The 24,208-nt window shown below is 49.0% G+C and overlaps 1 protein-coding gene across 1 annotated transcript in view; it reads right to left on the bottom strand.

Moving 5' to 3' along the window:
• The window catches only part of CLSTN2 (calsyntenin 2), a 609,016-nt gene that overhangs the window by 107,049 nt on the left and 477,759 nt on the right, over nt 1-24,208 (bottom strand). Inside the window, exon 6 of the mRNA XM_041734226.1 lies at nt 7,375-7,560. Within this exon, the coding sequence (XP_041590160.1) occupies nt 7,375-7,560 (186 nt within the window). The remainder of the gene's footprint in view (nt 1-7,374; nt 7,561-24,208) is intronic.

The raw sequence follows: 24,208 nt of genomic DNA, 5'->3' as shown, positions 1-24,208 counted from the left end.
TCCAGAGGTATCTGAAAGAAAGAAATCTATCTAGGTGGTAGTAGGTAGAGATTTGGGAGTGGTTTAAGGGTGGGAGATTTGTGGTGTTTTGCAGCAAATTCATTTTCTAGGAACCCCCAGCATAATGCAATTGGTTCTTTTTTTTTTTAATTTTTATTTATTTATGATAGTCACACACAGAGAGAGAGAGAGGCAGAGACACAGGCAGAGGGAGAAGCAGGCTCCATGCACCAGGAGCCCGACATGGGACTTGATCCTGGGTCTCCAGGATCGTGCCCTGGGCCAAAGGCAGGCGCTAAACTGCTGCGCCACCCAGGGATTCCCTGCAATTGGTTCTTTGACCCATAGGTAAATTGGCTCTGACACCAGGAGTTGTGTGTCAGGCTCCAAAATTTCAGGTAGTCAGAGAGGTGCAGGCTAAGTGCTCAGGATTCCTGATGGCCAGCTCACGCCAAGGAAGCCAATGCAGTTTAGCAGAGCCAGAGCAAAGGTGTGTGTCTGATGACTGCCAGCGCTAGCTTTGCCACCAATACCATTATTATTTTCCTAGGAACCAGTTTTGGGGCACTGAGCACCAGACCTGGATTAAGTACTACAATGCTTTTTCTTAGTTACTCATCTACATGGTGAATACTATCATGATTCCTGGCTACAGGTCATAACCTGAGGCTCAGTGAGACCGGGATCACAACTAGCTAGTAAGTGGGCCCATCTGCAGGGCTTTGCAGTTCCAAAGCCCATGCCCCCCACTGCACCACTTCAGTGAACCTGGGGTGAGATCTTGTAACCTCCTCCACATTTTACAAATGGAAACCAAAGCCCAGAGAAGGGAAATGTCTTGATCAAGGTCACACAGCCACATAGCTAGGCAGGCCCAGCTCCCAGAGACCCAGCTAATATTCATCCTACCACACAGTATGGTATCTTGCCAAGCACACAGCACAATCTCCTGGGATCCCAACTCCCTACACAGATAGCTGTCTGCAGAGAGGCACACTGAAGACAGCATGTGCCCTGGTAAGGCCATGGATGCAGACTTCCCGGATTCCATGGTGTGGGGAGCAGCAGGCCACCCTGCCTAACCCACAGATGTTGCCTACCAGAAAGCAACAAGCTGTAAGTAGCCAGATGGTACAGACTTCCCCAGCTTAACAGCTTATATTTCATTTCTCGGTGCACTTACACAAACTGAGAGAGATTTACTTTCTCCCAAAGTTCCTCTCTCTCTCTCTCTGTCTCCTCTCCTCAAGGGATCTCATGGAAGGCTGTGGGTAAATAGGACACATCACTTGCAAAGATGGTGCGGCATTGTCTGCACACAGGGTGTATTTAAGAAGCTCCTTGGGAATCCTCTGTGAAGGTCCCTGAGAACCCAATCAACCCAATCAAGCTGCTTAGAGTCCATGCTTGTCTGGTGCACAGCAGTTGCAGCTTGAGTGTGTGTGTGTGGGGGGATTTGGAACCAGAGTTGAAGTATGATTCAAGGTCCCTGAGCTCTAGCATGGGGAAGCCTCTCTGAGCCAGCAAGTAGAGAAAGAGGGGGTAAATGAGACAGATTTCAGGACACATTGTGGTATGAATGCATAAATGGAACCTGGGGACACTGAAATTCTTTTTTTTTTTTTTTTTTGACACTGAACTTCTTAACTGCAGGGTTTGCATTCTGCTCTGGGCTGGCTTTGGTCAGGATAGAGTGTCTGTAGCACTTCGAGGTGTGGCAACGATGATTGATATGGAAGCTCAGGTCATGCCTCCTCATGGTCCACCACAGGGCAAGAATAAGTGGGAGGGTCTTAGAGGAAACTATTATAACCAAAGACACAGGCCTCATTCTGTGGAGTATTCTCACAATTGCAATATCAACTCTCTATTATTTCAGTAAATATTTATGTAATGTCTAGGTTATGCCAGGCACTGTGGTGAGAAGGCAGCAATGAACCAAACAGAAGTTGGTCCTACCTTTAGGGACACAGTAGACCTTTGGTGGGTGGAACAGGTCAGTGGGAGAGACTGGCAGGGGAGGACAGCAAAGCCCCCTTGACAAACGTAGTACTAGAACTGCATGGCTGTAGAATGCATTCTGCTCTCAACACGCATCTCTGACCCACTGATGGCACTTAGACATGTGACTTGCTCTGACCAATAAAATGTGAGTGCAAGTGACACATCATACCGGGGCAGAAGCTTTAAGAGCCAATTCATGGTTTTCCATGTGTCTTTTCCATGTGCCATGAGATCCACGGTGCTCTAAATAAAAGCTGTTTGTTAGCCTAGATCCCAGGGGGAAGCCACATGGAAGAGAGCCACAGCCCATCCAAGAAGGACATGCAATGGGAATGATAAATGAACTTTTGCTGTTTTGAGCCAATGAGACATTACGGTCACTTGTGATTGCAGTATCCTGCTATCCTGATAATCCACGTAAGTGACTGACATCATTGGCTATGATTCCCATTTCTTCTTTGGCATGCCTTCAGCATGGACAGGGAGTACTCTCTGATGTCCTTTCAGGAGCTCACATGCTGTTGACTCTATAATCCGAGCTTCATTCCACCTTTGGAATCCTAGACAGGAAGGGTTCCGGCACCGCCTTGCCATTGGGAACTTGGAACAGGCTGGGCTCTGGCAGAGGGGTGGTCAGTCAGGCTCCTGGAGCCGGGCCATGGATACCCAGTTGCTGACCAGCTCGGGCAACGCCATTGAAGGGAAAAACCTTCTATCCAACATGGGAGGTCATGCCCTAAGACAGCTGCTCAGGTGAAGCCAAAGAAATCAGCGTATCCACTGAGATGCTCCCTGCCTATGCAGCCCTTTGCTGATGGATAATTAATGATTTAATCTGATTCCTGATAGCTGTGTGCCAATTTTCCTTAAAGCAATAGGCCCACTTCTACTCTCTCAGAACGGAGGTACCAGCTATGCAAGGAGACTGACTCTCAAGCCTGGAAGCTCCAGCCTTTCAGAGGCAGCTTGGGGAAGCCGATGATAGCTTCCTGGAATTGGGTGTTTCTGGAGGTACAAATACCTCTGACTGTGATTTGGAATGAGGATGAGCTCTGTTAAGTTTCATGGCGTAGTAAAAAACCATGATCTTAACTTTTTTTTTTAACATGTCTTCCCAGAGACTAAAGTGTCGGGCTATATATAACCTCAGGGGTTACAGCATTTGGACACTCAAAAAATATTTGTCGAATTAATAAATACATAAATGAATGAACGAATGAATGAATGAGCAAATCATCTATGAAAATCTCCAGGCTCACAAGTGCAAAAATCCTGAGAACAACTTCACGTCTGGCGATCAGAAGTGCTCTGACACTTGACTTAATAGCATGCTCTCATTCTGTGACCTTTCCTTTGACAGGGCCTGCTCTCCTAGTTCTTGACTCCACATAGAGAACAGCTGGCCCGGGCGGCGTCTGTCGAGGTGTGGGCCAAGGGCCAGGAGCCCTGTGATCCCGGGGAGGAACAGCCCCTGGCCTCTGAGCTGGGGAAGGATGCGCGTCACAGACTGCTCTTCTATTTACTCTAATATGTAGTGACTTAGGGCCATTGAAGTGGTCCTTTCCTGGGGCTGTTGTTAATGTCAAATTTAATTTGGCCCAGAGGTCTTCCTAAGGGCTTCATGGGGCATGTCATACTCAAGGCAATTCTGTGACATTTCACTTCTGGAAAGCCTGGGCCTCAGATGACAGACCCCTTCATCTTGAATCTCTGAATTCAGAGGAAATGATAAGCACTTTGCCCAACTTCCCCAAGAAGCCTGGCTTTATGCAAAGCAAGCCTAGTGGCCGGCCATTCTAGACTATGTTCTACAAGCTGAAGGGGACACAGGTTCAGGGCCCCTGCATTGTTTTTATTTCAAGGCAGAATGGAAGTGTCTCCATGTGGGCTCAGACAGGCTGTTTCAAAAGCTGCTGCACCTGCCAGGTACTTCCTGACAATAGGCTTTGAACCAGCTATTGTTTGCTTCTAATGGAGCCAGTGTCGCAAGAGGAGGAAGCAGGTGGACAGTGACCAGGCATGTAGGATGCGCCTCCACAGAGACACCCCTGCCTGGGTCACTGCACAGCTATGGTATCACAAAACAGATACTGGAGCTCAAAGGATCCAGGAAACACCCCCAGGATAGCCTCCGTAGTGTACAGAGGCTGGGAGAATATTGACAGAAGGGAAAGCCCTGGAACAGCAAAGGGGGAGGAGGATTCTAGTGGGAAGAAAACATGAGCTAAGATTTAGGAAGGAGGGACCAGCCCGGCACAGGGACAGAGGAGGTGTCCCGGCCAAGAAGAGGGAAGAAACAGGCTATGACATTGGATCAGCAGGGTGGGGGCAGGTCCTCCGAAGCATCCAGAGTCAGGCCAGCATTGAACACTCGCATCTGGATGTCCTACAGGCACGTGTCCTCACAGTCCCTAAATCTGCTCGTGCCTGGATTCCTAGTCCTGATTGGTGGCACCCTTGGCCAGTTAGATGCTTATACTAGAGTCATCTTAGATTCCTTCTTTCTCATTCCTGACAGCTAATCAATCATTGATTAGCTTGCTGATTTTGCCTCCTAAAGCTGTCTTCAATGCATCCCTACTGCCACTCCCCTGGTTCAGAACTCATTATCTCTTGCTTAGACCATGGCAATAACATCCTAATTGGTCTCCCTGTTTCCATCCAGAGTCAATAAAGAGTTGGAATATGAAAAATGCATGGCTGCTGAGGCTGAAAGTGTCATAGCCATTCCCTAGTTGGGAAAGCCTGCAAGCAACTTGTCTACCATCCACTGAAAACACATGGAAGCTTGTCCCGCACCTAAACTGCCCCATAGGAGCAGGAATTATAACCCAGACTCTGTTTTGGAAGCAATCCAGCCTGCATTTCCCTCACAGTTTGGAGAGAGCGTGGGGCCTGGTGGGCTGCCTCCTTCGGAAGCCTACTCTAGCACCGGATGTGCATCTGGGTTCCACGCGTTTGCTTCTGCCCCCTTTTCCTGAGCTCTCCCTCCATGGAATTCAAGATCCAGGCTCCTGGCATGGAGGCAGGAGTGGCCCTGGCCGTCTGGTTACTCAGACAGAGTCCCCGCAGAGTGGTGGGCGCCAGGCCCAGGAAGGTCACCAGAAGGACACACAGACCTCCCCCGATAAAGGGCCACTCCCAGAACCAGGTAAGCTCACATTCTAGGGGAGCCTGCTTTCCTCCCTGAATTGCCTGCCTTCCTGCAAGGTGAGGCTGGCAGCCCAGAAGGAATGAGCGCTGTTAACAACCAGATGCAATTTTGCTCTAAAGTTTCTTCCCTCAGAAAAAAAAAAAAAAATCCTTCTTGCTCTCTGTATCTCCTCATCTCTCCCCAGCAACATTCAAAATCAAATCACAAGTGCGTGCCCTTGGGCCCACCTGAACTTTAACAACCTGATTCCATCATCTCCTTCTAACCCGGAGGAGGTTAGGAAACGACTGTTACCCATGGTGGCGTGAGGTCGAGCTGACTTCTAATCCAGGTGCACGGGGAGTGAAATGGCCTGCTCGTTCGCAGTAAGATGTCGTCTGAGGTGGCTTCTCTGCACACGGAGGGAGGCAGAGCACTAGCGGCGGTTTTCTGCATACTCTAGGCCCCTGACATCCATTTTCGCAGGGGGCTGTCTGGAGTATTGAAATTGTGATGATCTCCCCAATGTACTGCTTTGTTCTGGAGAAGTGTGTGTCCCCACAGGCCTTCCTGACAGCTGGGTGACATGATAAACGGGATGTGGCCCACATAGGGTCCACTTCTCACTCACTTCTAAAATCTTCACCTAATTCCTTGGGCAAAAGCAGTGTGTGTGCGTGTGTGTGCGCGTGTGCGTGTGCGTGTTCAGGAATGGTGAGGGAGGCAAACTGCCCCAGTGGTAGTAGCAGTGGAGGGCCCCCTGGGAGGGGACGGCGCCCCGGAATTGCACTGTGTTCAGGAGGCTCCTGTCCCTTTTGTGGAGATGGAATTACCCCCAAACACAGGTCTACTCTAAGGGTAAGCTCTTTCCTAAGCTCCCCACAGAACAGATGTGAGTTCCTGAATATTCTTGGAGAGAACAAGACGGCGAGGAAATATATGTGGCCTCACCCCAAGGCCCATTGGCACGTCAGTGGGTTGGCTTTCTACGCACGGGGGCCCGTTCCCACCATGTGGAGCACGCCTGGGAGACTGGCCTTCTAGCTCCCAAGGCCTGGCCGCCCTTCGCAGCTACTGAGCTGAACAGCCTGCATTCGGGTAGAACTACCTTCAAATTCTGACTCAGCCACCTTCTAACCAGGATCTTGAACCTGCCATTTCTTCCTCTCTGGGTACCAATTTTCTACCTTTATTTTCTTTAAAGATTTTATTTATTTATTCATGAGAGACACAGAGAGAGACACACACACACACACAGACACAGAGGGAGAGGGAGAAGCAGACTCCATGCAGGGAGCCCGACGTGGGACTCGATCCCGGGTCTCCAGGATCACACCCTGGGCTGAAGGTGGCGCTAAACCGCTGAGACACCCGGGCTGCCCAATTTTCCACCTTCAAAATGGAATGAATAACAACCTCCTCACACTGAAGACGAGAGAATTAAAGTGATGCGTGTGAACGGTGTGGCAGGTGTACTGAGCAGGTGCTTTGTGAAGCTGTTTCCTCATGTCACACCGCTGTGGGCCTTGTTCCCCTAGTTCCCAGTGGCTCCTTTGCTGGGGCATCGCCTCATGAAGACAGCAGGTCCTCTCCCCTGTGCTGAGACACCTTCGCGGGGCCCACCTCCTCCACCCCAGCGGGAAGCTAGGCTGGCTTTATTGGTATGCCACCTAGGGTGTCACGTGGGGCCTGTGCTTGGCGTAGGCATCCCAGCTTGGTTTCATGCTTTGCCACTGTAGCCTTAAAATTCTTAAACTCTTAACAAAGGCTTCCCATTTTCATTTGCACTGGGCCCTGCAAATTATGTAGCTGATCCTTTGGGGAGGAAGCCAACCTCTCCCCGGTGAGAGACACTACCCTTCACACTGGCCCCTGGTCAGGTGCCTCTTTCCAAACCAACCCAGTGGAAGGGAGCCCAGGTTTCTTCAGCTCCATGATAGGTTCTCTCAAATACACTAGGTCATTAATTAGGTTTTACTGATGAGGAGTAGAGGCTTTGTCACATGCCTTGCCTCCAGCCACACAGTTGGTCAATGGTGGGATCTGGTCAGGTGTTCCTGATGCCGAGAGCTGAGCCATCTGACCCTTCAACCATTATAAGTAAACTTCATATTCATCCAGGAGTAACATATGCCAATGCGGGTCGGGAGGGACTAATTCTTTCATAACATATGTTTTGTATAAATCATTTAAAAGCAACTAAGTAAAAAAAAAAGATCCCAACAGGAAAAACCTACCACATAATTTCTGAAGGGATCTCTCAGAGTAGGTCTCCCGGTCGCAGCCCTTCCCGATGTAGTTGGTCTGCAGCTCCGTGGTGATCTGGATGGAGGACACGGCCCCGTCGCACGTCTCCAGGTGGATGCTGGGGAAAAGCGGCACGCTCCCGGAGCCAGGCTGGTACTCAATCCTCTTGGTCCAGTCTGAATAAACAAGGAAAAGGTTAAAGTCAATCGGGTATGGCCAGTTCTACTGTAGCTCTTGTTCTGAAAATGTGAATTTGTTCCAGCATAATTGATGTATTTTTTTTTAATTTTTTTTAATTTTTTTTTTTATTTATTTATGATAGTCACAGAGAGAGAGAGAGGCAGAGGGAGAAGCAGGCTCCATGCACCGGGAGCCTGATGTGGGATTCGATCCCGGGTCTCCAGGATTGCGCCCTGGGCCAAAGGCAGGCGCCAAACCGCTGCGCCACCCAGGGATCCCTAATTGATGTATTTGGGAACAATCTGAGGATAAGAGGAATTTCACATTTGCCTATTATGCAAGATTTCCTTCCTGAAAAACACTGGGTGAAGGCAGAAAGTGGCACCCAGCTGAGCCAAGCCAGGTAGGAATGTACAAAACACACCTCAAACGTCTAGCAGCCACGCAGGCCACTGAGTGTTGAGGGCCACATCCACCTGCCCCCACAGTTACAACTTCCCCTCCATTCAGAAGCACCCCCCTTGTCACAGTTCTGCTCCAGCTGCAGCCCTCCCCCATCCTCTTCTGCAGGCAAACATCGGGTCTCTTCAAGGTGAGGTGCCATAGTCATCGAAGTACTTGTATATTTTCTTAACCACTTAACCTGTGTAAAACCAGGCTAACATGTTTTCTTCCTCTCTTTTCTGTGTGTCACTGATGACATTTTTGAGTGTTACGCCGCTTGCTCCACTTCCCTCATTTTGCCTAGTGGGGTGGTTTTTAGGAATGGGTATGTCCCGCCATACGACAAGAGGACATGGTGGTTCCGGGTTCCTTGGGGTCATGAGGTGGGGTGCAGGATTCTTTCTCAAGCGTTCAGGACCGTGACCCACTTAAGTGGAGCCGATGGTCTTATCAATTCTTCTTAGTGGAAAAATAATTTGGAGATGATAAAGTGTTGGAGAGGGACAAAACCACAACCAAAATGGCACCACACAAAATAGAGCAATCAGCGAAAATAAACACCAACAGGGAGTGTACACATGAATTGACTGGAACAACAACAGCAGCAATTGAAAGGCAGAGAACCTTCCAGGCAACGCTCACAGCGACCGCTCGCAGTGCTTGCTGACAGCGGTGGGCGCACCGTGAGGTCTGTGCAGACCTAGCCAGACCCGGGGGCCGGATCAAGGAATGGGGCCTACGGACACCCTTGGCTTATGAACCCACGTGTTTGTCACATAAACCTTGCTAGAAGGTATCCTTTTGCTGAAGCAGAAATAAAAACCTATGAAATTGCCTGTGAGGAAATCTGGCATTGATGGGTCAGTGTTCTTCACAAGCACCCAGCGGGCCCCAGCTGCCATCTTGAGCGATTCCAGTGGAGGGGCCAGATGCCTTTGTTCACTGAGCAACCATGTGTTCAGGGTTTCCGTGTTCGAGGCTCTGCGTGGAGCATCGAGGATACAGCAGTGAAGGAGCCAGGAAGGGTCCCTGTCTTGCGGAGCCGGCGCGGGGGTGGGGGTGGCTTGGGGGGAGGCCTGTGCTGTCCTGTCTGAGAGAGTGAGTCTCTGAAAGAAAAAGCGGTGACGGAGAGAGGCTCTTTGGATGCAGAGAACTGTCTGAGCTGAGGGCTCAATGTCCAGGATGGGTGTGCGTGGGAAGCCTCAGAGAAGCAGGTTTGAAGCAGATGCCCCAGCAATCTTGGCTTGACTCTGTCTGGTCAGGAAGTTTCTGGGCAGGTTAATGAAGGTCTCCAAGCCTCAGGCACCTCATCAATAAAATAGGGGCCTTACAGTGTTGGGGTGAGGAACGAGGGCCTCGGTGTGTGCATGGCATGCAGTAGGGCCTCGGTTGGTGTTATTCTAGGAGAGGAAGGGAGATGTTCAGTCCAGGGGTACGAGTGTCCTTGCTCTGCAACCCCGCCACGTTCCAGATAGCCACGCCATCTGGGTTTAGGTCTGAACCCCCAAGTCAACCAGCTACCGTTTTGGGGATTTTCTCAGAGCAGGCCACGAGCGGAGACTGCACGCAGGGTTGTGAGGAGGCTCACCAGGAGCTTACCACGGGAGGATATTTGGATGGGAGGGACTGCATGCGAAAGAGAAGGTACCCAATTGCATGCTTTTCCTCAAAGCCTCCAGCAGCTGTGTCTGGACTAGCCCATCACCTCCTGGAGGATGAGATCCTGGAGCTGCCCTAAGCCATGTTCCAGAGGCCCCAAGTTCAGTAAAGATGAACCACTGGAGGGGGGCAGCAGGGCTTCTGTCAGGTGCATCTGCAGGTCAGAGCTGTAAGCAGCAGTCCACGCTCAGCCAGCCCTGGGTCTCAGGGACAACGTTTCCTGCCTCTGAACGCTCGATCATGTTGTTTCTTCTATACAGAGCTCCCTTTCTATGCCCTTCTGCGCAAACTTTCCGAATTTCTCTGGTCTGGGGAGATATGCTCACATGTGCTCCGCAGCATCCTCCATATCAGACACAGCACTAGACTCTAAGCTTCATGGTACTCTGGATCCCCATCACGCTCTGTGCCCAGTGCCTGGCACAGAGTAGATGCTCACCCGATATTGGTAAAAAATGTGAATGAATCCTGCAGGATTCATTGGTATGCTTGCCTCCCCCCAGTAACTGGGAGCTGCTGAACGGCAGGGATTGTGATGTTTATTTTCGATCGGTCTACACTGAGGTCAGAGCGTAGGGAGTATTTGCCAGGTGGATCTGGGGAGCCTCAGTCACCTAACCCGGCTGCCATTGCTGCCTTTCCTGAGCCACAGACAAAACTTGTGGCCTATTTGCTCCTCTCTGGTACTGCCCCTGTCTGCCCCGACCTGCAGTCTGGCCATCCTCACAGCGGCCCATAACACGTTGGGTTCTTTTTGTTCTCAGCAAGGCAGCTAGTCTAGAGCTGCTGATGAAGGGAATCTACTTCCTGATGCTAAGAAAGGGCACCAAGGAGGAGGTCTCTTACCCTTCCTTCCTTGCCTCACCCCTCTTTCCCTGGATTTCCCTTCTTCAAAGATGCAGATAGGAAAATGGAGAAAGTGGTTTTGTGTAGAGGGCCATGGGGTAAGCCCTGTGGCAGCAGCTCTTGGTTTTTTTGCCACTTCTGCTGGTGCAAGGTCTTCCCACATCACCTCCTTCTGGAAGCTTCTTCATTGAAGAAGCCCAAGCCATCTGTGGTATTGATTCCCTCTCTTCTCTAGGGGCTGTGGGTGTCTAGATATTTTGGTGGTTATCTTTGATGAGAGATTCCACCTAAAATCGTTCCTGGAAGGAGTGCAAATAAAGAAGCAAATGGGGGATCCCTGGGTGGCTCAGTGGTTGGTTCCTACCTTTGGCCCAAGGCGTGATCCTGGAGACCCGGGATCAAGTCCCACATCGGGCTCCCTGCATGGAGCCTGCCTCTCTCTCTGCCTGTGTCTCTGCCTCTCTCTCTCTCTCTCATGAATAAATAAGTAAATAATTAAATTAAATAAAAAAAAAGAAGCAAATGAATAATGAAGGGAAGGTCAGTGGAGGTACAGGCCTAGGAGAGATTTTATTTCTCTCACCACCTCCAGGCTGGGGGTGCAGGTGGGGGGCAAGGGCCTCTTTGGGAAGAAATCAGGTACAAAATAGCTCTGGAAACATCACATCTGCAGTGGCTTTGCTGACCTCTCAAGGCTCGCTTTTGAGGGTTCGCAAGGAACAGGCAAAAATTGCAACCACATAGTAAAAGAAATCGATGAAGCTTTCTGAGTGTAGTGTCCTTGAGAGAGTGGGAAGCTCACACAAACATCATTCGTTTTCCAAGAAAGAGTCTGAGATGGGGATCAAGAGAGCAAAAGGCAAGTCATCAGATTCAGCCTCTGTCACATGAAATGTCTATTCATCCTCAACTCCTGGAGGTAGGATAGCAATATGGGTGAAAGTCTGGCCTCTAAACTCAGTGTGCGTGAGTTCAACTCCCACCTCTACCATTTCCTGCATAACTTGGGGCAAATCATTTACCCTCCCTGAGTCTCTCAGTTTCCTCTTATCTAAACATGGTGTCTACCGCCCAGGATTTGTGGGGGGAGGAGGATTAAATGCAGACTCATTTTAGTGCCAAACACAAAGATTATGTTCAATAGATATATTATGGTTGACTTACTATTTATTCAATAGAACTTACTGCAGGAAAAAAAGGATATACAATTACTAAGCATCTATAAGGTGTAGGCACTTATACATCTATCCGTTTTTTTGCTTGATCCTCCCAGGAATCTAATAGTTATTATCTTAATTGTGCAGATGACAAAGCCATGGTTGACAGTTGGTGTGCCTTGCCCAAGGCCATGCAGATCTTTTACAATAGCTCTGCCATGGTTCTGAGGATTTGCCAGGATGGAGAACAAGTGCAATTTTTACAGATTATTTTTGAATGTTCAATTTATACTGATATATATAAACATAAATATATACATATATACATAAATATGTAAAAGTGATCATCTCTGATGTTGGCAGAGAATCAAGGAGTGTTGTCAGTTTCATCACTGCCTGACCTTGAGGGCAGCTGGTGGGGGCCCTGGGGTTGCTTTGACCCTGGAGACTGCAGAGGACTATACTTGAATCACATCTCCCCCAGATGTGGGTGATGTGACCTCTGCAAAGCTGAATGAGTCATCTCTGAGCCTCCACAACCTCACCTGAAGATCTGAATTAGTTATACCTCCTCGTGGCCTTGTCATGAGCGTTGAAGGTTAAGGGCTCAACATGGTGACCTTCCTGTTGAAGCCTCACAAAAGCAATGTCCCGCGCTCTGGTTCACAAGCTTCCTCAACTTCTCTGAGCTTTCCTGCTTAGAAACAAAATCTTCCCAGTTTATAAAGGACTTGGAGACTAGTTTATGAATTGTGGTTCAATTTTTTTTCTTGAGTGAAGGGAAAGGAAGCAGACTACCTCTTGTTTTGATAAATCGGGCTCAACTGCCTTGTAGGTATTCCTGGAAAAGTGAACAGTGAATGCCTTTAGGAATTAAACTCCTTCTTCCTTGGTTAAGGAATTAGAAACATGATTTTATTAGAACTCCTGCTAAATTTGGGGGGACACATGCTTTCTTATCGGGAGAATATTAACCACTTGGAACTGTCATAGTAGATGCCTGGAGTTGGAAAAAAGCAAATCTGAGAGTTCTGGAAAGCAGAGAGTTTGCAGGTTTTTGTAATCCAAGACATTCAGAATTGTTCCACTTCTGTCCTCAGAAGTGAGACTGAAGGATGAAAAGGGAAGACCCAGGTATGTCAAAATACTCTTCATTCCTTAACTGTGGATGCTTACGGGCCTCCAGCTCTTCTTGGTCTCCGCTGAATAGGCATCAGGGTTTCTAGGGAATCTCTGGGTTTATACAAAGTGAGTAGCTGGATGTGGGGATGCAGGATAGGGGGAGGGCAGGAAAAGGTTCCCCCTGCACAGGATCGTGCAGGCAGCTGACATTCTAGTCTCTGCGGGCATCAAGCATCTGGCATCTTTCAAGACTTTCTCCAAGAGGTGGGTGACTTTGATTTGGGCACCAAGGGGCTTCCTTTCCTATCAGCAGAAGCTAGAGAGGTACTTTTGCTCAGCAGGGAGCAACTTTATCTCCATGGCCATCCAGTGCTTCTAAATTTGGGGTGGATTAGGAAGTAGAGGAGGCTGGAGAAGTAAGTAGAGGTCAGATGATGAATGCTGGGTAAGAGGTTTGGGTTTCACCTTAAAGCTAGTGAAGGGCCATAAATGAGTGTTCAGTGAGGGCATAACATATCCAGATTCTGCTTTGAAAAGGTCATTTGGCAGCTGGATTAGGTCTGGTGTTCATTTTCAGAACATTAGAATACTCCTGATCATCAATCCATGCAGAGGGCCCCCTCTGACAGGGTCACACAATGGGGAATTAACTTCAATTCAGTTTGATTCAATTTAATTAAATTCAAAAGTGTTAACTCTGCAGCTGGACACAGTCAGGTTTGAACCCTGACTCTGCCACTCCTTGGCTGTGTAGCCTTGAATAAATCACTGAACTTCTCTGAGACTCATTTTGCATCTGTTAGAATGAGGCTAACCCCCTGCAGAATTGCTTTGGGACTTGGAAAAAAGATATGAAAAGGACAGGGAACAGAGAGCTACTCTCATTACTACTATTATTGTTCTTGTATCATTCTTATCACTTTTCAGATGCCAAGTCTTTACTGAGCACCTACTATGTTCCAGCAGAGCCCTAGGCATGGGAGGCACGAAAGTATGACCGACTCCTAGCCCTTAACTGGGAGCCCACAGCCAAGGTGGTAGCAGCCACAGACAGCAGCCAGCTTCTACTGAGCAGACAGAGGAACAAAGTGCAGGCTCCAGGGAATGGAGAAGTAAATTATGTTGAGTAGGGCAATCGATGAAGGCTTCCTGGAGGAAGTGACCTGGGCATTTGTCTTAATATAGGTTTTATTTATTTAAGTATGGTAAGGCCAAGAGATCAGGGTGCTGTTGCCACTGAACAGAGATCCCAAGGAGAGGGGGCTACGTATACCACTGGGGGAGAAGCAGTGTGGCCAGTCAGGAGGCAGAGAGGGGTGGGGAACCGGGCACAAGAGCCTTTACTGTGGTTTCCATGGGAAGGAACAGGCAAAGCATGGTAACCAGGTTTAGGATTGCCAAAAACGCTAGTTCGTATAATTTCAGTGGCCTCCGGTGTACAGGGGCTGTCCCTTACTGTCTGGTACCTGGCCCTGGAGCAGTTAGGGCAGACAGATGGAGGCACAGGGTTTGAGAGTCCAACAAGGAAGGTCGTTGCAGGTGTGGGTTCTGGATTGGTTGGTCTGTGTTTGAAGAGCAAAAGGGTAAGTTGTCTCTTATCTTTGAATTGCTAGGAATTGGCTAACCCTGAGGGTCAGCAAGACCCCAGTTGTCAAAACAGGAGAATACAGACAATAAAAGGCAAATACTGAGGAAGGAGGGGAATGCCAGAAGGCAAAATAGAACCCCAGGATGTCTCCATCATGGCCTTGGGGCTGCACGAGGCCAAGGGGGGCTATTTAGTTGGGAAATGATGAGTATAGTATCCCCCATGTCAACCTACAGCTCAGCATCCTGGCACGACTCAGAAGGTGTAGACCTATGTGAGGCTGGGGGTGGCCTCCTGGGGGCCCTGGTGCCAGGTGGGCCAGAATGGGGAACTTTGGGACCAGACTGAGTGCTGAGCTGGGTGGGGGATCTTCTACGCTTTAGGTAATAGAGACTCTTCCAAAGTCTTCATATAAGGGAGACAAAAGCTGGCTTCTGAGCTTCATCTTCTCTCCCTGCTCCCCACTTGGCTCGTAGGGGTGATTTCCTCAGTGTCCAAGCCTGACCTTGGAAAGGGCCATGATGACACTTAGATGACAGAGTGCTAGACTTCCGGATTCAGACCCCCTCTGTTTACCAGCTCTTGTACCTTGGGCAAGATACTCTGGGCCTTGATTTTCTCATCTGGAAAATGGGGGGAAACGACAACTCCATCTCATGGGGATGCTGTGAAGAATAAGTGAGACAATACAAGTGGTAGGGCCAGGACTTGTTCCCAGGCCCACCTGACTCCAAAGTCCAACCCCAGAAAGCATTCCTTGCTTTTATGATTTTTTTTTTCTTTTTACATTTCCTCAAGTGCTGCTCTGGATCTTTAACTGTGAGGTGGGACATTCAGCTGGAAGGAGACAGGAGGTGGTGAGGTGTCAGTGAGGCTGGGAACCCAATCCTGGTTCCGAGACCAGCTTCCTGCTCAGAAGGGCCTTGTACTTGCTTTGCTGCTCTACCATCCCTGTCTTGAAATTCTTAATAATTTGAAAACTAGAGGCCCCCTAGTTTCATTTTGACCTGGAACCTACAAATTATGTAACTGGTCCTGCCTTTAGCTGAGTAACCTTGGGACTGTTCCTTAACCTTAAAAGCCTCTGTTGCTTCATCTGCAGAATGGGGATGGTTATTAACCACCCAAAAGGAGGAACCCGGGCCTTGGGCTCAGACCCACGTGTGAATCCCAGCTGTCCTGCTTGGTGCCATGTACTGTGGGCGAGTCATTTCCTTCTGTGCCTGAGCAGCAAACACTGGTGACACTCACAGCGGACGCTGGTGATACTATCACCTGTTTCAGAGCCGTTGAAAGGGTTTATGTCAGATAATAAATGCAAACCACTTAGCCCTGTGCTCCACATATAATAGGCCCACACACAACTTAACAGGGATTAAATTATGTGGCTTTCTCTTCTCCAATTAAAAGCAATTACATGCAGGCACAGTTTTAAAAGAAACCAAACCACAAACTCTCTGAACTCAATTACAAATACAAGGAATCCTCTCTCTTCCTTTATTGCCAACCCCTTTCCATTTACTACATTTTAGTTTCACAAAGTCAGAGCATTTTATTATCTTTTCATTCTTCCTCAAAAGAGATTTCTTAATTAAGTACAAAAGGGAACAAGAGAGGGGAAAAAAAACAAAACAAAAACATGCCCATATCACAGGGTAAGCCTCAGGCCCGATGTTCCGTTCCTGCCCTACCTGTGGCTGGTCCTCCCCTGCTTCCAGGCCTCAGCTCACAGGTGCCTTTGTAAAGGAGGCCTCCGGGCCACAGCTTGATGACCAGCACTCTGCTTCCACCCATCCCTGCCTGTCCTCCCCTCTGGAGCATCACTTACTTACTTGTTTATGGCCCATTCGTGCTCTGGAGCATGGCTTGTGCATCACCGTGCAGAGCCTGGTCCACACTAGGTGCTCGGTAATGAGTGAGCGATTAAGTATATGGAAACCAGCACCCGTGCATGCACACACACACACACACACACACACACACTCACGCTCCAGTTCTGGCTGTCAGGGGCGAGGAAGGTGATCATCTGGACCCAGAGAACCTTTGCTGCTGTCCAGGTGGGATAGCACACCTCACCCCCAGCCAGCTGCCAAATGACAGACTGGCAGGCATTACAGTGGGAATGATTTAAGACATGGCTGCTGGGTGTGTGTGTGTGTGTGCATGTGTGTGTGTGTGCATGTGTGTGTGTGTGCATGTGTGTGCAGGCACACACCCCAGTCTGCGGGAGAGTGTATATGACAATGAAATTGCACTTAACGTGTGGCTCCAGCTCTGGAAAACCTCATATATCTTTACTCCTTTTAATATCTCCCTCACCCTGAGACATCTCAATAAATGCCAAGTGAAACAACGAGGAAATCTGTCCTCAAGTTTTGTTCTGCCCCTGAAGTTCTCTCTGGTTCCTTATGGCAAAAGGGCTTTCATTTTGTCTCATATCCACACTTGTGGCTCCTTGGCCTAAGAAAACCCTCACAGCTGCCCCTCGGGTGATTTCGGAGTCCTGTACGCAGGCAGACACTTGCAAGCTTCATTGTAGGAGCACCTGGCAAACTGCAGACAGCTTCCTTCCCAACAGCTTCTGGCTGCGGCCAGAGACCTCCAACATACCCTCTTCAAAGCCTGCCTGTCACTGTCACCCAGGAGAACCGGCGCCACTAGGCAAGGACCACAGAAGGATGGCTGGTGGAGGAGACTGAATTGGAAAGATGATCCAAACCATTTCAGGTTTTGTGGAGGCGAGGGCAAGGACACGTTGCCGGAACAATGCTACGCACTGTGACCTGTAGACAATTTGGGTCCCTGGACTGCTCTAGGTCTGTGATGAGGTCATTAGAGAGATCAACAGTAAGCATTTAGAAACTTCTATGGCCATTTGACAGAGTGAGTTTATATTTGTTGACGCTAATAAAAATAAAAATTTTGGTTTACATTTTGAATGGCTTTGCTATTTATTTCATTTCCCCAGAAATCTGTTTCTATTACACATTTTTACACAATTTTGGTCCATGACTGATTGGGGAAAAAAATCCTGGTCCTGCACCACAGATGATTTCGGAAGCATGGCCCTAGATTATACTCTATCATCATGCTGTCCTAAAACTAACCTCCAAAGGCTTCAGATACAGAAGGCAGTGCTTCAGAGCACTGTTAACATTTTATCCTCCACATGCAAAGGGCCATTAAGGCCTCCTGCTTCGGAGTTTTAGGTGGCTTCCAAGATTGGTGTCTCTCCACTCTAGTGAAAGGCCATCATCACTTCTCACCTGGACCAATTACTATGATAACTTCTTATCTCGCCTCTCTTTGTCCTTCTAATCTGACCTGGTCACCACTGCCCCAGGGTAATACATCCAGTTCACCTCTTCCAGGGAGTCCTCCACGATTACTCCAGCCTAGATCACATTCTTTCCTCCCCAGTCCATGTGCTTTGCAACGTACATCACCTACGTGGGACTCACATTGTGTCCCCTAAATCATTGTCTCTAGACAGGGGCAGGGTTAAGGCTGGCCTCCGGAGAATCACTGGAAAAACTTCTAAAGACACTAATTCCTGGGCCCCACCTGAGGAGATTCCCAGTGGAACGTTTTGAGGGTCAGGGCCTGGAATCTGTCATTTTAACTAACCTCCCAAGTGATCAGGATGCAGATAGACTTGGAAGCCACCAGCCCAAACAACATTGAGCAATGGACTCTCATTCCTTCTCTCACCACATTCATGGGTCCCAGCGGCCAGAGAGGAGCTAAGAAAGGATTTCTGTGCCCTACACAGGATGCTCAGAGGGAGACCTGTTTGCTGCCTGGAACCTGACCCAGCAGGGTAGGAGGTCATACCAAATGAATTCAGAACAAGCTGTGTTTTCTTTCTTTACCTTCTGCAGGGCAAAGCACGGGTTCTGGTCCCAGAAGAACCACAGATGGAGCACCTAGAGCTCTGAGTGGTGAGAGAGCCACTTCCTGTTGTGTGCATTAGACTATTGCTCCTGACCATGCCCCCCTCCAGTGGAAGTACATACCCAAGCCCCATTGAGCCAGGGCTTAGCCATGTTACTGGCTTCGGCCAAAAGAATAAACTATTAATTTATTTCTTAATTGTTTTTTCTGCTACTCTCTATCCCCACCCCCACTCCCATCAGAGGTTCCATGAGATCATGGTCTGCATCTATTTTGTTAGTTTAAAAACATCCAGCACCAGGTACAGTTTCCGGAACACTGTAGGTTCTCACTGAATACTTGGGAAATGAACAACAAGGATGCTTCATGAGAGGTGCCTGTCCAGGTCCTGAGGCTCAGAGAATTCCCTTGGCCTTCCTGCTCTGCTCAGACTTTTTCCTTGTTTCATTCCTTGCAGATTCCTCCTGCTGGGTCCAGCCTTTCTGGATGGAAGATATTGCCACGCTGCTGGGCAGGTTTGGGGTTGCTCTGTGTGCTGCTTCTCCAGGGCCTTTGGATCTACACACAGCCTTTGGGTTCTGCTCCGTTCTAATGCCTGGTGCAAGCCTCTGGATGCTGTGCCCCAAAGCAGCCAGCCTCTGGCCACGTGTTGTGAGGGGCCCCATTCTCTTCTGGCTCTTTGGTGCCAGTGTGAGCACCTCAGTTCCTCGACAAGCATCTGAGCTTGCTAGTGTTGGGCATCACCTCTTTAAAGCCCGTGCGCCCCCTTCGCCCTGGCTCTAAGCTCCTCGGGGCTGTTGGAGGAGCAGCTCATGCTGCCATCAAAGGGAATCCTGTGGTGTTCAGAAACCAGGACTCCCACTCAAAGCTTGGCTGCTAACTTTCTCCCTGACCCCTTCCTCTCCAAAGATCTTCTACTCACATGCTTCTCTGCTCCCAAACAGAAACACAGCAGGCAAATAGATGCTGGAAAGGTGCAGAAACCAGGCAATTTAAGAGCAGCTTTTCTGAAAGATAATTCTCCCAAGGGGGAAATCATTAACTCAACCAACCAGGGTACTTTCTCTTGGATTTATAGAAACTCTTCTCTCTTACGTCTAATAAACATGAGCATTTTCCAGGCAATTTTCTTATCTTGGGACAAATGCATATTATTGGTGCAAGATGGAGTAGCTATTCTTCAAAAATCTTTACTTTTATGGCTTCGAAAAGCATTTGCAATGCAAGAGTATGGTTTTTCCTGCACACACTCTCAGTCTTTTTGTAAAGGTGTCCTATGTATACTTTTTATGCTCCGGTAATATGGATCTCCTTAATTTCCAGATCAGTTGTACATGATTGCAAAACTTTTTATTTATTTTTTTAAATAAAAAGACCATGACTCTAGGTAATATTACAGTCCTACAGGACTTCTCATTTCACTAAACTATATTCTAAAATTGGAACCAAATTATTATCTTTTCAGAAAATATGGTACAAGTCTGCAGAGTTGAGTAAATACACTGGAAGCCCGAGAGTACGTGAGGGTGAAGGGGGCAGCATAAGCCATCATAAACGACCAGACCGGTGCTTGGCAAAATGTGTCTTAGGCAGGACGCCTGGGTGGCTCAGTGGTTGAGCATCTGTCTTCTGCTCAGACTGTGATCCTGGGGTCCTAGGATCAGTCCTGCATCAGGCTCCTCATAGGGAGCCTGCTTCTCCCTCTGCCTGTGTCTCTGCCTCTCTCTCTGTCTCTCATGAATAAATAAATAAAATCTTTAAAAAAAATGCATCTCAGACTAAGAAATGGCCACGTACTTGGGCCCAGGTGATATACTCCTGAGAAAGTGACTCAAAATGCAAAGACTTTTACACAAAGATATTCACTGGTGCACAAAAAAAGAAAAATGGAGCCACACTAAAATCAATCACACTGCTCTAACTGCAAGGACACAGACAAGCACATCTGACCTTCTGTGAGGGAATATTATATAGCTGCTGGGGGGGCTGGTGAGGTTTTATGAGGTGTGACAATACATAAGGCACAAAGGTAAGTAGAAAAAGAACACGAAGTTGAAGTGACTATTCAGAGAAAAGGATACCATCACATTGATGGTCGCATTAATTGGATTATGGGGACTTGTTATTGATTGTTATACTTTTCAAAAATCATCTTTGAATGAGCATCATAAGCCATTTCGTAATTTAAAAATGCTCATGAAAAAGGGTGGCCCTGCTGCTGCCTGTTAGCTCAGGCTCTCTAGCAGAATGCAGAACTTGTGTTTTGAAGACCATCCTTCTCCCTTGCCTGCTGGGCTGTCCCTCTCCCCAACCCTGGGCACACAGACGGCCTGCCTCTTCCCTTCGCCCCAGGGCCCTGCTGGCCTGTGTGAGTCCATCCACAAACTAGGTATGGAGGGCTTGGTCTTGCATTTGGTAATGGGGCTGCTGTAAATTTACAGAAACTAAGGGTCTGAGGAGCAAAAACGTTTTGGAGGCCAGGAGGTGTGGGTGACGCACTATGTTTGCTTCTGGGCCTGGATGCGGGGAGAAGCCCACTGAAGCTGAGGGTTTCAGCCAGTGGGAGGCCGTCATTAACCACACCGCCCAGGGGGGAGACGGGCTCCCAGGCCTCACCTGCCTGGCTCGCCTGTGTGAGGCTGGCTGCTATCACCCAGGGATGCGGAGCCTCCGGCCAGAGACAGACACTGGCACTGGGAGATGCAGAGTGGCTTCTGGCCTCCAGAAAATGCCTCGTTGCTGAAACATGGATAACCAAACAACCTACTTGTCTTCAACTGTGGCTGAAAATAAGGTCACGTTTTACTTTAAATATTGACTTCCACCAACCAGATTATCAGAAGTGAGCCCGCCTCAGAGTGTACTTTTTTCTAGAGGTCCCAGACAGGTTCCCCCATACTGGCCCATTGTCTGATTGGGCATCTACAGGCCCTACAGGCTTCCCTGAACCTACCATTCTGCTCACACTCACTTGTCCATGCCTGCTGCTCCCATGGTAAGGCAGGTAAGGCCTTTCCCTGCTCCACCTGACCAGCAGACATCAGCCTTCCAGCCCAGGGCACCAACCACCGATGCTCTGAGGGTGCCATAGGCCACAGGGGCTGAGGCCGGGCACCCCCAGAGAAGTGAGAAGAAAGGAGTCTCACTGGGGAGGCCGGGGGAACTCTGGTTGTTATGCTTACAGCCTTATAGAATCTCTCTGTCTACTTCATCCACTGTCTACCCTAGAGATCTCACTTTTATCATGAAAACAAACACCAGTTCATCTGTCCCTGCTCCATTTTCTCCAAATCCTTTTGTGCAACCGAAATTCTTATCCTCTGTCAGCCATAAAGCAGGAGATGCTGAGAAGAACAGGGGATGGAAACAGGTTCCTAAAAGGTGCAGCTTTTAAGCACCGAGCTCTCCCGGGGATACTCCTCCCTGCTCCTTCCCAGTAGTGCCTCCTTCCCACACCCTACGGCACCTGGCGAAATTGTATTGACCCCTCAGACCCCAGCCTCATGACCCCTCCCCAGAGAAGCCTTCCTGAAGCACTGGGCACCCCTGCTCTCTGCTTTCATAGCCTTCGGGGCCACTGCTCTGACTTCCTTGTATTGGAATGATCTATTTGTGATCTGTTCACCTGCTTGCCCTCACCCCACTGCTCCAGCTTACGGTCCCCAGGGACTCACCACCCCCTGGCACCCCGTTTGCTCAGAGTTGGCCCTGAGCAAAGTTCCCTGAGTTAAATGGAAGCTTTGAGAGCTCCTCTGTCATGCTAGGACCAGGGCTAGCCCTCTCTGTGATTAGAGAAGGTCAATGGTGCAAACCCCTGTAATGGCATGTGAAGGGATGGGATATGCATGCTGTCACTCTATCTACCAAGTACCATGTGAGGTGGATGTGGGGAGAAGGGGACACTATCCTGCCCACTTTAGAGGTAAGGACAAGTGTGGCAAGAAGAGGTGGGGCAGCCTGCTGTGGCTCACATTGATCACTGGAGCCCAAGTGGCTGGATGGCCTGCACATGATGATACTGTGCCTAGGCTGCCTCGGGCTGTCCTCCCACTCAGTGATGCAGACAGCAGGAAGAAAACCACCATTTAATGGCCCTGAGCCAAATGCTGGGCTTCTTACATGTGTTATGGGCTTGCATGGCTTCTACTTGAGGAACAGAGCAGGAGGGGGGCCATTTCACTGATGAGATAAGTGATGCTAAGATGTCAAGAGACCAACCCAAGGTCACACAGTCAGAAAATGGCACCCAAAGGCTGGCCTGCCTCCTAAACTCACTTTAGTAGCTTCTAATTCTTCTCTCCCTGCACCCTCTTGTTGGAACCGTCGAGGCATTCTTGTATGTGCGGGGAGCAATTTTACCTTATGTCAGCCCTCTGAGGCCGTCCCTAGAGCCTAATTGTGCAGATGCCACATCTGAAGGTTCGCAAAGGTAATTGGCTTGCCTAATGTCCCTGAGTCAAGGCATAGTAGGACCTGCATCAAATGCTCTGCTCCTGGGACGCGTGGGTGGCTCGGTGGTTGAGGATCTGGCTTCAGCTCAGGGTGTGGTCCTGAGTCCAGGGATCGAGTCCCGCATGGGGCTCCCTGCATGGAGCCTGCTTCTCCCTCTGCCCGTGTCTCTGCCCCTCTCTCTGTGTCTCTCATGAATAAATAAATAAAATCTTTTAAAAAAATGCTCTGCTCTTTCTGGCTTCAGAGCTATCCTTCTGAAGCCGTGCCCTCTGCTGACTCCCTGTAAGAAGAAATTCTAGTAGGCTACAAATATTTAAAAGAGCTATCAGTGGAAGAGGCTGATTGCATGTGGCTCTGGGGCCGACCCAGGTCTGCAGAGAGAGGGGATAGAGCAGGGATTCTGAGTTAGAATCCCCAATACCACCCACGGGTCCCCCTCTAAGCATCTGTGTGTCCTTGGGCAAGCCCCATACCCTTTGCGGTCCTCTAGAGGTCATCTAAGAAGACTGAGAGATGGCCTTGCTATTTGAATGAAGACAGGACCTTGAGGTGGGCTTATGTGGCTGGAGTGTTACCTCCCTGCCCACCCCTCAACTCTATAAGTCACAGTCCTCTCTCGAGGCTGCCCTGATGTCCAATTATATATTCTTACAACATCAAGGAAGGGGTTCCAACTATCAAATTTTTCTCAAAATAGTTTGCAATGATCTCACAAGGCAGCCAGTGTTCTCCTCTGCTTTGAGACACATTGTGGGTGAAGGGGCAGGAGCTCTGTGTCTGTAGAGAGATAGGACTGGGCTTGACGCAGCTCCTAGAGGCAACTAGCTGTATGGTGAGCATCTTAACTTCAGTGTTCTCATCTGCTAAGTGGGAAAATAGCAGCTTTCAGGGTGTGGTGAGGAGTAAATTAGGAGTAACGCATCACCATTAGACAGGCTTTGACAAAGAGTAAATGCTGGCACACTGGTGACTGTTACTTTGACCGAGCGGTGTTTGGGATGAGTGCAGTCCGCCTGCACCCCCCTCTCCTTCAGGGCTGAGATGATGGGCCCCAGAAATCTCTGAGGCCCATTTCCACTCATGCTCACAATGGAGGCCCAGGTGGAAATAGGCTCGTGCAGGCGTGCTTTTATCTAGCAGGTCTTTAAGCATATTAAGACGCCACCGAGTAGGTAAATCAGTATCCTGTACAGAAACCATTTGTAGCACCTTAATGATCTGCTGTGTCAGTGATGTCAAAACAGGCCGTTACTCATGGAAGAGTGCCCCTGGAGGCCCTCTGCCAGGAGCTCGGATGCTTGCCTGGCAGATCTGAGCAGACCCAGGAGCAGCTGCCCCAGGGTCACACTGCCAGACTTAGTGGAATTTGGCTTCAATGATGGCTTTTCCAATTATTTGGGGAGAAAGTGCTCTATTGTGACTTAGGAAAATCAGAATAAAAGGAAGTAAAAAGAACTGCTGTTCATTGGGCCACCTGTGTAG

This window comes from Vulpes lagopus, chromosome 19, assembly GCF_018345385.1.
Source record: "Vulpes lagopus strain Blue_001 chromosome 19, ASM1834538v1, whole genome shotgun sequence".
In the NCBI taxonomy this organism is placed as follows: domain Eukaryota; kingdom Metazoa; phylum Chordata; class Mammalia; order Carnivora; family Canidae; genus Vulpes; species Vulpes lagopus.
Note: the sequence above shows the minus strand (reverse complement) of the source record. Positions and strands in the feature narration are given on the sequence as shown.